General features: G+C 39.1%; 1 protein-coding gene across 6 annotated transcripts in view; it reads right to left on the bottom strand.

Annotated features, from left to right (window-relative positions):
• Nucleotides 1-17,931, bottom strand: part of CDC14A (cell division cycle 14A) — a 198,803-nt gene that overhangs the window by 63,056 nt on the left and 117,816 nt on the right. For all 6 annotated transcript variants that reach the window (XM_006169037.3, XM_006169034.3, XM_006169035.3 and 3 more), the window contains exons 8-9: nucleotides 13,372-13,459; nucleotides 4,601-4,831 (exon numbers count right to left, since the gene is read on the bottom strand). In XM_006169037.3, coding sequence (XP_006169099.1) covers nucleotides 4,601-4,831; nucleotides 13,372-13,459 — 319 coding nt within the window. The remainder of the gene's footprint in view (nucleotides 1-4,600; nucleotides 4,832-13,371; nucleotides 13,460-17,931) is intronic.

Genomic DNA, 17,931 nt, shown 5'->3' with positions numbered 1-17,931 from the left:
TCCCTTAACCCTTCCTTCAGGAAATACACACGCACTATTTTATTAGATTAGGGGGTATGTGTGCCCTGTTTTCAACTCAAGTATCTTTTGCCCTACATCAAATTTCAATTTTTTTAAAGAATTCTTTTATTTAACTTCATTTATTTATTCATTTTAAGTTGACCAGAGAGAGACAAAGTGAGAGAGAGAGAGAGAAAGAAAGTGAGAAAGCAAGCTGTCATGTCTGGGACTCAAACCATGGTGTCCATGTGGGAGTCCAGCACCCTGAACTACCATGCCACCTGCAGGTCCTCAATTTTCTTTTAAAAAGAGTGAAGTTTCGTTATGGTCTCAGAAGGCCCTGCCTTTACTAGCAATGAAGAGTTAAGAGTATTTTGCCTTTCTGTTTTAACCAGAGCCTATAGTTTTTAGTTCCTCAGATACCTGTCAGGACTACAGCTAACCAGGCAGACAAAACACAGCGTAACGTCCTGGAGTGGGAGCCAAAGCACAGTTAAGTTCCTTGAGTTCCTCCTTCAAGTCTCCAGCGTGGGCCTCTGTCCGGAGACAAGGCCATCTCTCATGGCCACCCTCCTTGTGGAAGGGCGCTGATTCCCTCCCGAGCCTCCTAGTCATACGTACACTGAAAAGGTAGTGCAGAGATTTTTCAGATTTCTCTGAACCTAACATCCCCCTCTTATAAAGAGTCTATAATTTGGCTCTATAAAAAGAATGCACTTAGCACTCAATAGTTAGCAACTCTTGCCACAACTGAACAGAATAGGAACATTTCACTAAGTTTCTATAAAAACTTTAACAAAATTTTAAAGCATTCGTAATTAAAGGGCTCCCTGGCACAGCATGACAAGATGTTGAAAAGCATTCTATTTATACCAAGTCAAACACCAATCACTTCACAGTTCCAGGCATTTTCTGAAATCCCTATAGAACATCGATAATCTCAGATTAGAATATCGCAATGTGGCTGTATTTTAGATTATTATTTGTGCTAAAAAACTTCAAGAATTTGTAGCCATCCATTTTATCAACTCCTAAGTCCATAGATATTGGGTCGTTCTAAGGTTTCACACATTCCCAGCAACTGAGTTCCTGACTTAACTCTGTACATGTCGAGGCGTGACATATTCATTCTTTTTTCAGCAGCTACCAGAGTTCACTTGAAATAGGATAAATTTCTCACTCCCTCCTCCTTTTGGTTCAATTAAAATACTGAGTGCTGCTTGAATTCCCAGAAAATTAAGCTGACTTAATTAGGGCAAATGTCAAAATAATTAACAGGCCTGTAGTAGATAAGTATGCTATTAAAGGCAATACAGCTGTAATTAAACCGAAGGTACAATTCTTATCAAAGATTCTAACCTATGCACAAGTGGAAGCAAATGAAATAACACTCTCAAAAAGATGTCACCACATGTAAATGTGACCTTCCTATATAATAACTGACCTCAATGTTAAAAGTTCTGATTTTGGGGCCAACAAGCAGTGAATAAGGGCGTTGGATTCCCACATGGCTGACCATGGTTCAAGTCCCAGACCTGGTGGCTTGCTTTCTCACCTTCCCTTTCTCTCTCTGGTGGTCAAATTAAAAAAGAAAAAAAGAAAAGAAAAGAAAAAAGGAATTAAATAAATAATTCCTTTAAAAAAGTTTTTATTTTAAATAAGGATATAAACACCTCTGCAATATAAACATTTACCTTCAAAGGTCAAGGATTTACAGAGAATACCTGTAACAAGAATGTTTAACACCAGACAGTTTTATTTTCACAACATTTCTTAGTGAGAAATACTAGTAAGAAAGATACTAAGTGTTTTGTCATTGTTGCTGTTGTTTTAATTTTTGCTATAGGGCACAGGTACTTGCTGGAGAGAGACAATTGGGGGGGGGAAAAAGGGGGGGGGATGTGGGGGGGGGGGTAGGGGTGAGAAATCACCCCCCAGGAGAATGGTCACAACGCAATCCCTTCTCTTCCACTCTCCTCTAGGAATTTTGGGCATGCATCCACACATGCCCCATGTGTTTTTTCAAGCCACTGGGTCTGGGACTCAAACCACACAGTCAGTCATGTAGGATCCAGTCTTCTAAACCACCAGGCCACCAGCTGGCCTAAAAAATGCTGGGTCTTAATGAGAGTTTCCCCCCTTGAATTTGTCAATCCAAGATACAGATTGTTCACATGCAGATAAACTACATGACCTAATAATCATAAAATTAATTGATTCAGAAATAAGGCCAAATTACTGTATTGTCAGAAAAGTCACGATGGTTTTTTTTTTATGTTTTTTAATGCAAAAATGCTCACGACTTTTCCAATAATCCAATAACTCCAGAAAAAAAATACTGATTTTTATGACACAAAACCAAACTTTTGAAAGAGAAGACAGGATTATCTCCCACTAAACAATGATAGGTGCTATATTCCCATTAGCTCTCAAGATACTAGAAAGATAGAAAATGCGGACGTTTCTTGTACCTGGGCAATCTTTAATACTACGGGATGGTAAAGCAAACCTAGGGTGCAAATGAATCACATCCAGCCCCTGCAAAAGGTGAGCAAGAGACATCTTCCTACAATCCAGCACCCTGTCCCGGAGATGGGCTATCTGGCAACATCAGGGCCTGTCCTAGGAAACAGAGAGGAGGAAGACAAACTATGTCCAGATGAAGCCTGACACAGGGGCCCTCATCTAAATTCGGCCATGTGCTGCTCCTTCCCACCTCTCAGAGTCTCTGGGAAAATGCAGCTTCCTGTCGCTGCTCACAAGTTCAGCAAAGTACCTCCACCTACTCAAATCTTAAACATAGCAACAAGGGCCTACAAAATGGTATTTTAATTTCTGTCAGAACCAAAGCCATACTCGTCTGAGTAAGTCAGTTACAGCAGCACCAGGCTCAGGAAAAGAACTGCAGCATCCCCAACTCCTACTAGACAATTAGCATAAAACACAGCAGAACCGGCTCTCAGGCATAAAACCGCGGGAACAGCACCACCCAGCGGCAGTAAGAAGAGTTGCATGGGAGGAACTTGAGGTGCCTGGCCAGGGCAGCCCAAAGACCCCATACAAAAAAATATGTCACCATACAGGAAAATCAAAAGTAGAATTTGAGCCTCTTCTGAGTCTAATAACTAAGCTTAAAGCAAATGCCATTTCCTATTTTCTGAGTAGCTGACACAAGGTTGCCAGATAAAATACAGAATGTATGTCTCATGTAATAGTTGGGACAATAAGTAGGGTCTTCAAGAAGTTCACAGAAAGTGCCTATTATGACAAAACTATGATTAGATTTCAAAGGTTTTTGTTGACTGAAATAGACTCATATTTAAATAAGCGTTTGTTTTTCCATTAACTCTTTGTAGTTCTCCTTGTAATTAAAATTTTTTTTAAATATTCATAGGATTTCTAATGCTCAAGCTTAACTTAGCATCCTGTATTTTTATTTGCTAAATCTAGCAACCCTACACCTCCTATACTCTGAACAACCCCAGCCCCAAAGTATTCCAGAGAGACCAGAGAGTCATTTACATAACATAATGTCTTCAGTTCTTTCCAAGAGGCAGAATCACTTGCTGCTGAAGCAAGTAGGCCAGCCAATTACCCCTAGCAACAGGCCAGGAACACACTCAGTTCCCAGATGCAGAAGACTAGCAGGGCAGGGGAGGAGCCAAATACAGAATGTATGTCTCATGTAATAGTTGGGACAATAAGTAGGGTCTTCAAGAAGTTCACAGAAAGTGCCTATTATGACAAAACTATGATTAGATTTCAAAGGTTTTTGTTGACTGAAATAGACTCATATTTAAATAAGCGTTTGTTTTTCCATTAACTCTTTGTAGTTCTCCTTGTAATTAAAATTTTTTTAAATATTCATAGGATTTCTAATGCTCAAGCTTAACTTAGCATCCTGTATTTTTATTTGCTAAATCTAGCAACCCTACACCTCCTATACTCTGAACAACCCCAGCCCCAAAGTATTCCAGAGAGACCAGAGAGTCATTTACATAACATAATGTCTTCAGTTCTTTCCAAGAGGCAGAATCACTTGCTGCTGAAGCAAGTAGGCCAGCCAATTACCCCTAGCAACAGGCCAGGAACACACTCAGTTCCCAGATGCAGAAGACTAGCAGGGCAGGGGAGGAGCCAAGGGTGAAATGGGGGTCATAACATGAAAGCACTGAGTAGCAGAAGTGTGGAAGAAGATGAAGAGGAGATGAGTAGTTAAGAAAAGGAGAAAAGGGAACTAACAGCCCTTGTCTCCTGGCAATGTTACCTCTTTAAAGATGGCCCTGCCAAGGATGCTGCTGCTATTTCCCCTCCCACTGACATAATGGTAATGAGCATGGGCTTGGAAACCTAAGTTCAGAAAAGCTTCCTTGTCAAAGAAACCATACCACCCTGACTGTCCACACCCAAGCAATCCTTCCTTCAGGAAGGGGTTCTGAAAATGAGTTCACGGTCCAGCCTTCTAAAATTTAAAAAACAAGAATAATAAAAATTTGTTAATACAAACATCTCACTGTTTTCTAAGGCTCTGGTTTTGTTTTGCGTTTTCTGCTGTGTTCTGGCTTCGCAAGCACAGTGCCCGCCGAGGCCTCGCACGCACCTTTGCAGTGAACCGCGATCGCCCCGTCGGTGTTCTCACAGATGTTCAGAAACCGTCGCACGATGTTGTCGCTGGGCGTGCTGCCGTCTATGAAGAAGAGATCGTAGTGCTCGAAGCCAGCATCTGTGAAGCGCTTTGCCTCATATATCTTCTTGTTCAGCCTCACGATCGCAGTCACATTATGCTTTTTGAAGTAAGGAAAGTAGGCTTCGGGAGCATGGAGGGGGTAACCTAAAGGGGGAAAGGAGTGGTAAGCAAAAGACGTGCATTTTGTCTTCCATAACCTAGAAACACAGAACCCTCAACAATCAAGTGTACCAATCTCAGCAGGACTCAGAGGAAGGTGTGTTCCGTAGGGAATAAAGGGTTGCAGTGAGCTCCTAAAAGCGGCAGTGTAAACACTGTAGGAATTAAACACAAACCCAAACAAAAAACTTCTCTAAGTACAGTATTAAGAAAAGCTCATTAAAGTTCAAAATCTCAACCTTAAGGATTCAAATCCCAGGAGATACTCCTCCCACCCCAAGAACAAAGGCATTCTTAAAGGACTCAAATGCATCAAGTAGACCCAGAATGATTCTTGGGGATTTTATTTACCATTGAGCATTATTCCCCATAGGACACACACTTATCAACTAAGCTGAAGTATCTTTGCCAGATGTATTTTTCATTTATAGTAGCATTTCCGCCAAAGAGATGAACGATTACTAAGAACTTGTTGTGTATATAATTGTGCACAATTTCACAATTGCAAATAATTTCTCTTTTGATTCTTTACCTATTAATTAAAAATGGTTAATCCCGTTTAAGACTAAGAAATTAAAACAGAGGAGTCTTGGGGAGATATTGGTCAAATAAAACAAATTGTCAATGAGACACAAGGAATAAGTCCAAGAGACCTATTGTACAACATGGTGACTATAGTAACAACGCATTTTTCTGTTTTTCTATGCAAAAATGTGTCATGACTTTTTTTTTGGAGAGGTTTTTGCTATAGGGTATGTGTGCTTGCCAGACAGATAGAGAGAGAGACAGAGAGACAGAACGCAAGAAATCACCCTCCAGGGGGGATGGCCACACCACAATCCCTTCTCCTCCATTCTCCTCTCGGGATCTTGGGCACGCACGCACATGCACCCAGCGTGAGTTTTAAACCACCAGGTCCAGGATGTGAACCGCTGTCAACTACATGGGAGTCCAGCGACATAGCCATTACACTAACTGCTGGTCCCTGTCATGACTTTTCTGACATGCCAGTCATATACTTGAAAATCACTAAGAAAATAGATTTTAAGTATTCTCACAAAGAGAGAGAGAGAGAGAGAGAGAGAGAGGGAGGAAGAGAAATACAAGGAAGGATCTTCAAAATGTTTGTGGAAAATGCATATTATAAAAAAAAATCTACACATGAATTTTTTAATTCTTTTGGCTCAAAATACACTTGTATTTTAATTATGTTTTTCCACAAACTTTTTAAAGTACCCTCTGATGTCAGGCAAGGTGTATGTACACTGGACTTCATCATTCTATAAGTATACATATCTTATATTTTGAAATATTATGTTATATATTATAAATAAAATTAAACATTTTTTAAATTTTTTAAAAATTTTTTATACAATCACACTATTTAGCTTACAAAATGAACATTTCAATATGTGAACATGTCTCCCCAGTCCAGTTGATTCTCAATTAAAAATATAAAATTTTAATTAAAAATCCATGTTACTAAAAGAGTAACATCTTGTGGGCATTTTCTTTCTGGGAGGGGAGATACTTTTTCTCTAAACCCCTTTCTATCTTTGAGTGGCTCCGCTGTGTGAGTATTCACTGGGACCTGCAGGGATACAAACCGAGACTGGGCCAGTTGGCCAAGATAACCAGTGGGGCCTTTGGTCACTGCAGGCCTTGCCAAATAGCCTCAAGGGTTAAGGGGCCTAACTTCCCAGCACACCGATGACTACATCTGTAACAGTTCAGAGTTCACTCATTCATGGCAAGCCAGTGAGTGAAACTGTCTCGTTCAGAACTCCATGTGACAGTGAGATTCAAGGGTGACAGCAGTAGCTGCTAGCCACGTGGGACAGACAGTCTCTGAACTGTGTGCCCTTGGCTGGGTGTGCCCTGACACAGGTCTGCTCATGCTGGTCATGTCCTATTCTCTCTCTCTCCAAGCCAACCCACTTAGCCTTGTCTGTGATGCTGGGCCGAGGTGCCTACAGTCTCAGGAGACCTTTCTAGCTGTCCTCCTGTTGAGGGAGGCACCACAGGGCAGCTGGAGGTGGGAGAAGGCACTTGTTCTCTGGCTGGCACCACTTCAATGGCAGAAGGCAGCTCAGCCAGAGCCCTCCAGTTTAGAGTGGCATTTTCAGCCTTAGCCTGCGGCACCCACCTCAGAGCCCAGAGAACAGCCATGTGGTCCCTCCTCCTCAACCTCAAATCCAAATGCCGGCTATGTGAAATTTCCTTCAAAGGTCAGCGCACCAGCCATCAGGTTCCTCCTCGGAGCTCCCAGATTCTGCCAACTTTACTTTCATCCCTTTTGTCCCCAGCTTCAAAGGCTCTAGCTGTTTTCTCCATAATATTCTGGTTTCCTCCTCAATGTTGCCTTTTTACTCTTTATTCTTCTTTGCTATGGCTCTCTTGCACTGAACCCCTCTGTTTGAAACAAGTAGCGTGGTTGCATTGGTCTGCCTGGACCCACAGATCCACTGTCTCTCCTGGGTTCTGCTCACTTTCCAAGCCCAGTTCTCTGTCATTCTCTTGGAGTCCAGGAACTGCCCAATAATGCCTTTTCGGTTAAATTACCAGAGCTGGTTCTGCTGCCTGAGATCGAGTCCTAACTGGTACACTTGGCCAAGGTCACAAGAGGGATGAGCAGAATGGGAAGACAGGCCTAACCACTCCACAGCCAAGGTACCTGGTGTGCACCTGCCACACTGCTTTTGAGCCAAGAGCTAACTCAGCTTATTTAAAACAGTAACACAGACACATACAGAGGAAGGGCATGTTTTTCCTCTTGCGAAAATCAAGTCTGTTTTCCTACTTGCTTTATTTTGTCAAGTCAGTTCTCAGCAACAGATTTATAGCCTAAAATGAAAAAGAACTGTAGTGGCATGAGGAAATATGAGCTTTTCTATCATGCCAAGAGTAGGGAGAAGGATTCACAGACACATGGGAAGCCTTCCCTCAGTGTGACAAAACATTTCATCTGGCCACTAGATGGTGCCCTGACATCGGCAAAGAGGTGAGTTGACCAACCACAGAGCAAAAAGAGATTTTAGTATTGATCTCTTCCCAGCCCATATTTTAAACTGGAAACTGAAGAACAGCAGAGTTAAGTATCTAGTCCACCCAGTCGTTATTGAAAGTAAAAACTTGGGGACCAGTAGATAACATAGCAGTTATGTGGCTAGAATCCCACGTGGCTCACTGTGACTCAAGTCCTGGACCTGGTGGCTTGAATATCACTCCAGGCATGTATGTGTGAGTGCCCAAGATCCTAGGAAAATAGAGAAGAGACTGTGGCATGGCCATCCCCGTTGGGGGGAGGGGTGATTTTTCTGTTTCTGCCTCTGTCTCCTTCTCTCTCTCTCTCTCTGGCAAGCACACACACCTCTCCAAAAAAAGAAAAAAAAAAGAAAAAACTTGACAATGGGCAGGCAAATATAGGGAGACTTTAAGTAGGGTGATTAGGCGCATTAGTGATAAAACTGTAATAATAGGATCTGCTGTCTGATAAATGCTTATTCCGGGCCTGACACTGGGCAAGGCAGTTCATACGACATCTCTCATCCGTACTAGATGTCTGCAACACACATCCTGTTTCCCTGCTGTGATACCCAAAGGAACGGCTCAGAGAAGCTGTGGTGCTCCCTGAAGTGTACACAGCCAGGGGTGAGCCAGGCCTTGACCTACCAGGCTCTTCTCTCCAGCTAATGCTTCAAATTAATGGAATCCTGTCTCAAAGCTATCTTTCCATGTGTGTGTCTCTTTTAAATAGAGGTAAGAATGGCATTGCCATGAAAGGAGTTTTTTTTAGAAGATTCCAAATCCAAAATATGTCTTATTTGACTGCTGTGATCATTCATTTCTCAGTTCAAAATTGTGTCATAAGAAAAGGAGGGCTCTTTTTCTCTGTCAAAACGATGTGAATCGTGATGGCTGGAATGCCTAGTTGCTCTCTGCTGACACGCACACACATTTAAGACTCTTATAATGCATTCTGCCTGGATCCCAAGACTTTAGGGCTCCCTTTTGCGATATCCTAGCAACAGTTACTTGATTGTGAATTCCTTAAAAATCTCAGTTTTTCTACTCATCCTTAAAATGACTTTTAGCCTCTCCGGAAACATAGTTTCTCAATTAAAAAAAAAAAGAGAAGAATGTACCAAGATCTCACTGTGATTGGATCAAGTTTATTAATTCCATCACAAAATTGTTTTTCTTAAGTTCAGAAAGTATGTACAAAGGCAAAGCCTGTTGAAAAAAAAATATGACCGAGTTTCTACTGCATACTGGATATTCAAATGGGGATTCTAGTAAATAGCAACCTTTCCCATCACAGCTTTAAATGAAATTTGTTCTAGGCATCATAAAACCTGTCACGTATTAGCTAAGCAGCACTTTTAGATCTTTTTTTCTCAGTATATAGCCCAATATATGCAAAGAAAAAAAGAGACACATTTAGAATAATGATCTCAACAGTGGTTATTTCTTTATTACATAATTTTGTAAGAGTTTTAACTCTATCTGCTTAAATTTTCTACAGTGAACATGTAAGTCCTTTATAATAAAATTCTTCAAACTACAGATTTTGAGATAAAAACGTCCTATGTTTAAGTCCACATGCTGCCAATTACCAGTTGTAGAACCTGAGCAAATTATGTAACTTCTCTGCATCTCCATCTTCTCTTCCAAAAAACCACACCACCTCCTCCAGAGAATGGTTCTAGTATCACATAGACGTGTGAACAAGAGGCGTAGCCCCATTCCTAGCATATAGGTAAACGCAGGCGGGGATTCTTTCTCTATATTGCAATATGGGCTATATTTTTTTAATTTTTGACTATTTAAGAATTATTATATAAAATGTACATATCGTTTTATCTAGTGACTCTGAGAATTTAGAAAAAAAAATACCGGAACTGCAAGAAGACATAGAACAGGGACCAACCGGTAACATGGTGGCTAAGGTGCTGGACCCCCACACAGACGACCAGTCCCAGACTTGGTGGCCTGAAAATTACACAGGAAATAGTACGTGCGTGCCCAAAATCCCAAGAGGAGAAGGGATAGGAAAGGATTACAGCATGCCATTCCCCGGGGGACTTCTCACTTTCTCTCTGTTACTCTATGGCAAGCACACACACTTTATGACAAACACCTAAAAAAAAAAAAAAAAAGATATAGGAGCATACATACCAACCACAGCTGTTTTTAAAAAGTGAAAAACTATAAATAACTTAGATATCATTCAACACTAAATTAATGAAATTCTGACAGTCACATGATAGAGTAATATAGAATGCAGTCATGGAAAATAATGTGATCTACATTTATTGTCATGGAAAAAAGTCTGTGATATGCCAAGTGAAAGAAGCTGGCTATATGACAGTAATTATGTTATAATCCCATTTTTATTTTTAAAATGTTATGTGTGTGTATACATACACATACACAATGTATTAATGTATATACATTGAGAGACTTAAAATGTGTGTCAGTAAAAAATACAGAGATGGGGACCAGCAGATGGCATAATGGCTCCATAGCTGGACTCTCACATAGTGGACCACGGTTTAAGACCCATACCCGGTGACTTAAAAACAGGCTGGGCGTGTGGGCAGGTGTGCCCAAAATCCCGAGAGGAGAATGCAGGAGGACTGTGGAGTGGCCATCTCCCCTGGGGGGAGGAGGTGATTTCTCGTTTTCTGTCTGTCTTGCTCTGTGTCTCTGATGAGTGCGCATGCCCTATAGCAAAAATATCTCTAAAAAATAAAAAAACAAAATGCAGAGATGTATATGTATAAAATTTAAATCACAAAAAACTAGTAAAACCAGTAAACTGGCAAAATTATAGGTTACTTTTTAGCTTTTATAATCAGTTCATCTGCATTTCCTTCTTTTTCTCTAAATAAGCATGTATTGCCTCTATTAAAATATTTTAAATAACATTCACATTCTACCTTGCATCTTTTCAAGAAAACCTGATGAAAAACATGAATCCTAAATGGCAAAATTCTTTCAGCTATGTCAAATGAATACCCAACCATATAGTCACTAGTGAAACAATACATCTACTGATTTCCTGGGCCTGAGTTGGATGATCTGCACAAAGGTAGTTTAATCAATGCTGTCTTGAAAGATCAACTGTCAGAAAGCAATTCTAAATGTCCACAAATGGATGAATAAATTGAAAAAGTACGGCATATATACTCCAAGAAACACTATTCAACCATAAAAAACAACAAGGCTCTGGAATTTGATAGAAAGTAGACGAATATGGAAGATTTGTTGTTGAGTGAAGCAAGTCAGGCTATGAACAAGACACATTGTATGTCTCCATTTAACATATACAGACTGTCCGCACTCTATGGCAGAGACTGAAAGATTGGAGTACATACAAGCATTAAAAATTATTATGGACACTAGAGCCAAAGTAGAGTGTGGGAGGGGAAGAGCATAGGAAAGGAAATTTGGGGGAAAAAAAACAGAGAGGTAAGACATTTGTGAGTCACAGATATAGTTTATTATTTGTTGATGAGGACATGTATAGCATTCTCAACTGGACTGGACTGAGGTGTATATCATGCTGGGTAAAGTCTCTTTACAATCTAAATGATCTACAGCAATTAAATGTATAAATAATTAAAATTAATAAATAAAAGAAATTTTAAAAAGAATAAAGTAGACTAACCAGAACAAAAAAAAAGAAAGAAACTGGTGAAGATTCTGATATACCTATGTGGTTAATTTCACATTAAAATTTTTTCAATTTTTCATTGTTGTAATGGCTATGTCGCTGGACTCCCATGTAGTCGACTGCAGTTCAAGTCCCAGATCTGGTGTCGGGTGCAAAAAAAATCTCCAAAAAAAAAATTTTCTTTTCATTTAAAAAAAAAGAAAAAGAAACCAATTCCTCAGGTACTCAGCAGGTTATCCCTAACAACCCAAGGTGACAGAGGTTAATTAATCAATGTCTGAGCAAAGAAGGTTCATTAGCCATATTCAGGAATGACACAATCTAATTTTCTGGCTTCACCATAGAGACTTCCTGTTTGTCAGCTTAACTCTCTAGACCTGGGTTGCCTGTGCCCAGAGGAAAGTGATGATTCAAGCAAAGTTCCCTGTTAGATGTGTCACAAGTATGAAATGATAAGCCTAGTTGTGGGAATGCAAATAAATGATCAAATCTAAATGCATGTGTAATACACAATGAAAGTAGATTTTAGAAGGAACAATAGGTGATGATGATGAAAAAGAAAGACTAAATACAGACCAGGGCCTTCAAATTTGCTTCTCTCAAAGGACTGGTATTCCACCTCTATAGCCAGATAGAGTACAAAAATAAAAGTTTGTTGTTGTTGTTGTTAACATGTTTCTTCCATAAATTATTCTTGAATATTTGGTGTTTATCATTATTTGACTTCTAGGAAATGTTGGCAGATAAAATAGGTATGTATATATACAAGTAGAAACTAAATAGTAATGAGAAAACCCATGTAACTGATGATGGTTCATTAAAGAGGCTCTCATTTTTGTTTTGATTTTTCTTCGTGTGCATGCCCATGATAATATATATGCTGTACGCTGCTTATAAATAGTTTACTGTCACCTGAGAATTGTTCCTAATTGTCACAATAGAACTAAATATATCAGTGTAGTGGGAGTGTTTCAGGAATCCAGTTCTAGGCTAGAATACCAGTTCTGCCTATTACTATGTGACCTTGAGTAAATTCCTACTAAGGAGTCTCAATTTCCTCCTCTGTAAATAGAGATAATAGGGTACCAGCAGTTAGCGTAATGGCTATGTCGCTGGACTCCCACATAGTCGACTGCGGTTCACGTCCCGGACCCAGTAGCTTAAACTCACGCCAGGCACGTGTGCATGCATGCCCAAGATCCCGAGAGGAGAACAGAGGAGAAGGGATTGCAGTGTGGCCATCCCCCCTGGGGGTGGGGGGAGGTGATTTCTCACTTTCTGTCTCTCTGTCTCTGTCTGGAGAGCGCACGCACCCTATAGCAAAATCCTCTCAAAAAAAAAAATAGAGATAATAGTATCTATATCTCATAGAGTTGTGTAAACATTGAAGGACATAATGCTGTGATTCGATGGTAAGTAGAATATAGTATTTGCTCAATAAATGACATTTATTGTCATAATTATCATTCAACATGGTATTCTCCAAATACCTTAACAGACAACAACACTCTACTGCCGAACACAATCAAAAACCACTGACAGTATTTAGCAATCTGCTTATTGGCTTGGCAAGTTTGTTTCTCAGATTCTTCTTTAATAATTGGGTCAGGTACAGTGAACATCCTACTTGTCAATCCTAAATTCTTCAGTTTCAAACCAATGATTATAGCTCCACCTACTGGAAGTATAATATTAACGCACTAGCTATTCTTTTTTTTTTTTTAATTATTAGTAAGTGTTTTTTGAAGAGTATTACCAAAGGAAATAATTATCTGAGGAAATAAGAAATTAAAGAAGATGAACTGCAATAAATTTCTGGATGGTTACAATAAAAGAAATAACTTACCATTTTCAATTTTGCTTTTAGGATGTGGTCCACTAAATGCTAAAAATTTTCCTGGAACAATCCAGTTGAAGTCACCATTTTCAACTCGCTAGCAAAATTTTGTGAGAAAAGAGAAGAAAAATATTTTATAATTCTTATACAATTTAGGAAATCCTGATAATTAAAACTCCTGTACCCTCTGTTAGTACTAGACAAATTGGACAAGCACAAAGACAAAGTAAAACAGCTTGAAATTTTTTTAAAAATCATCTGATTCTCAAAATGTTATTTGTGAATTCAGTCTGCCTTGGAAAAATTTCTATCTAAACTGTATGAAAAGTTTAGAAAACTTTGTTTAAGGTAGAAGTACTCTGCTTAAAATAAGTTTGTCTCCTGGCCACTCTATAATGAAATGAAATGAAAACAAATGTTGTTTGTCCAGCAATTTAAAAAGGGATTTAAGAGAAAATAGGCAATATAAGCACTTTCCATGAACATAATAAACACACTTTAAACAATGAAAAATGCCTATAAAATATCAGGGTCATGATAAACATACCTCCAGTTTTTTTGTTTCTGGTTTTTTGGGGTTTTTTTGGTTTTTATAGGCTATCTGTTGTCAATCCTCACTTTTTTAGGCTTGAAAATACCAGGAGGCAAGAATGAAGGATACGGCTCATGATAGCCTCAAAGAGTACCACAAACCAGAGTCAGCCGAGGTCTCCCACAGACGGAGGCCCAGACAAGGCTCAGGCCAGTGACACCATCGAGGCAGGGGCTCCTCCGCTCAGGCTAGTCACCTTGCAGAAAAGCTGACAGAGGCTGACCGCCACTTGGGTTTTCCTGTGAAATCTGGTTTTGAAATGGTGAATATCTGAATTAGGTGTTTAAGTCCTATGAATAAGACCTACCTGTGGGCTGACTTTGATCAACAGCTGTCAGCCTCTCGTCTACATCTAAGGGATATCAGAAAAGCCTTAAAACCCCAGAAAGGGGCCGAGCACCTGTCCACGGCTCTATCATCTCCCCATTTTCTTTCCCTTCCCCATGTGACTATTGACACGGGGACAGAGCTAAGGTGACCCAGAATTCTACAGATAATTGGAAGACATCTGTGCGGTGCATCATAAAATGTATGTATGTGTGTGTGTGTGCGTGTGTTAGAAAGACCAAATTGTGTAATTTAAAATATTCTGTTAATATACCTCTTCACTTTCACCTTTATACCCTTCCCCAAACCTCAGAATCTTAGCCAAATGCAGAATCTGCATTCTACTGTGATAACTCAATAAATATTTGTTTAATAAATTGGAATGATGTCATTAAGGAAGTCTAGGGCCACTATTTTACTTCATTATATTACTCATTTATCACTTCCATAAAAATCAAAATTTAGCTGAACAGTTTTCATTTTGAAAGCCGATGTTTCTTTCCAGTTATAAAAAGTTATAAACGAAACCTTACATGACATCTTATAAATGTCTAAATTACTTTAATTTAATTATGATAGACATAGTAGCTCCACAGTGCCTGAAGTAAAAGCTTAGAGACATTCTGAATTTTATGAGTACAGGCCAAATTAATCCCAACAGCTATCTGTTTGTTGCTATTTGAAATCAGAACCTAACACAGTCATGCGGTAACCCATAAATGTGTACAATTATTGTCAAGAAATTTTAATAATTCAATATATAACTTAATGTGTAATATACTATATACAAGATATAAGATATGGCAAATAAACATTTCTTGCTGAAATATGTCTTAATGATCTAATATCTTCAATTAATTATGAAGTATAAAACACTAGTTAAAATTTCAAGAATAAAGGAAAGCTTTAATTATCAAAACACTAAAACCAATCCTTTATAAATAATAGAAGAAAACAGGTTTCTAGCTCACTAGTTCTGTATCTCCAATTGCCAAGTAGGAGAGATAAATATATTGGGTTATTCCTGTTTGTTTGGATTAAAGACCTCCTTTGAATAATAACCTTTTTTAAATCAATCATATGGCAAAACAATGGACTGATACATTCACTTAAGAACCAAAAGAATCTATCTGCAAATCTTCCTACCCGAAAAGATAAACATTAGGTAATATCGACTATATTCAACAGCCTGAATAAAGTTGACAGAGTAAACAAAAAAAAGCATGTCTTTGATCTAAATCTGAAAAAAAAATTAATAAGGTTGCAGCTTTTAACTGGCCTAATGTAACACAAGTTTACTTTGTAACCTTCCTAAATTAATACCTGTGCCTTCTTTCACAGCGAATTCCATAAACATCAATATTTACCAATAACAGGGTATTTTAAATTATACAATTTTGTCTTTCTAATTAAACACACACACACACTTCAAAGAACTATAAATCAGACAAGAACTTAGGGTACTTTCCAATTCTTATCTTATTTTGTAAATAAACATTCAGTAAGAATGAGGCGAGAGTATGATTTAACCTCTTCTGATTTAATACCTTCCACCTACCAGGTATTATGAAGAAACACTATACACGTTCATAAGTAAAAAAGCTCAAAATAGGGACCAGCAGTTGGCATAATGGCTATATCACTGGACTCCCATGTAGTCAACCACAGTTCGAGTCCCAGACCCGGTGGCATAAATTCGCTCTGGGTCCGTGTGCGTGCGTGCCCAAGATCCTGAGAGGAGAATGGAGGAGAAGGGACTGCAGCATGGCCATCCCCCCTGTGGGGTGATTTCTCGCTTTCTGTCTCTCTGTCTCTCTCTGTCTTTGACGAGTGCACACGCCCTACAGCAAAAACCTCTCAAAAAAAAAAACTCAAAATAAAAATCTGAATGCCTGAAGCTGATACACTTAGATGCTACTATTCACTTCACTATACGCCTTTTCAGCTACCAAATCTCTTTTAAATAGCTAACTAACTCTCCTGGTACATTTAAAATATAACTTGACTTGAAAGCATGAAATTTTATAACTTCTAAGAACTACAACCATGCCTCTGTTGTAATGGTCACAAACTTTTCAGTCTAAACCCTGAAAAATATGTGATCTTTTTCATTCTCTCGCTCTGTCCCTCTCTTAAAATAAATAAATTAAATAATTCTTTTTTAAAAGTAGTCCTTCAAGTTGACAATGACAAGATTGATTGCCTTTATCAACTCACGTTTTCAAAAACAACATGGATAAAACAAAGTCTGAAGCACAATTAAACATTCAAACACGCGCTCAGCCTTTCTGATAGAGCAAGAACTATACCTTGGTATAGCCCATAAATGATAAAAAAAAAAATGCTCTCTGTGCTTTAAAGAGTCCAAAGGCAAGTAGAATGACTAGAGTGATCTCCGCAGAAACGTGTGTGTATCACCGACTCTGTGCCAGGCACTGCTCTGCTCCACACAACTCACTCCATCCTCACAGCAACTCTGGGGGTAGGTGCTATTATCTCCATTTTGCTTGTTAAAGAAAAAGCTGCATTAAACTTTGGTAAGTGCATAAGAAGCGTAGTAGTGGCACTAAGATGGTTTTAAAAATTAAGAGAGAATAGAATTACAATGTCCCTCTTTTTTGGTCAGAGGGCATATGCATTCTACAGAGAGTAAAAAGAAAGCACCCTCCAACAGGGTGTGGCCAGGCCATACTCCTTTTTCTTCCACTTCTCTATCCCATGAGAACTTTAAGCATACGTATACATGTGCCCTGCTTGTTTTTCAAGCTGCCAGATCAGGATACAAATCATGGCCAGCCATATGGAATCTGGCTCCCAAAGCACAGTGCTTAACCACTGCACAATCAGACTAATTCTACAGTGTCTTTTTTAAAATTCATTTAAAAGTGCCTTCTTTATACCTGGGATCTTCAAAACACAAATCATGAAAAATGTGTATCATGAAAAAAAAAAAAAAAAACTATGCAAAGATTTCAAAATTTGTGCAGCAAAAAAACCTTCAAAATTCACTTTTTCACAAATTGTTTGATGTCTCCTTGCATTTTCCTAACTTCTTCAACAATAAAATAGTGTTGACAATCGTCATATTACATAAACACAAATGTGCTGAAAGGATTGGCACTTTATGAGCTGAAAGCAATGTAAATATTTGGATTATTTGGTTTAAATTAAGTTGCAATATCATTTGGCTTAATCATCAAACTCTGGATTATTAATTTAGATTGGCTCTTGAGAGAGACTGTGTGGAGGAGAAGAAGAGGAGTGTCCATGTGGATGTTCCACCTCTGCCAGCCATGGCTTTGGGGGAGGAAATACTGGAGACAGAAAGCATTTAAGGGACAGCTCCCAAGTCCAACTCAGTGAACAGCTAGGCTGATACAGTGGCGGGGAGCAAAAACCCACGGAACATTTGCAGACATGCTCAAGATGTGAAGACCTGGGGTCGGCAGCATACGCATGGCTGTTGAGACACGGAAACAGGGTGCTCGGTCGCAGAAAATGTGTATAACCAGAAATCATGAGGCCCTAGAGAACAGCAGCAAACTGGAGTAGGCCAAGGAAGAGAAAGGACTTGCAAAAGAAATTGAGAAGGACGGCCAGGAAGGAAGGAGGGAAAATGACAGCAACGTACCTTACAAGTGAGGGAAAGA

This window comes from Tupaia chinensis, unplaced genomic scaffold (genome assembly GCF_000334495.1).
Source record: "Tupaia chinensis unplaced genomic scaffold, TupChi_1.0 Scaffold146687_1, whole genome shotgun sequence".
In the NCBI taxonomy this organism is placed as follows: Eukaryota; Metazoa; Chordata; class Mammalia; order Scandentia; family Tupaiidae; genus Tupaia; species Tupaia belangeri.
Note: the sequence above shows the minus strand (reverse complement) of the source record. Positions and strands in the feature narration are given on the sequence as shown.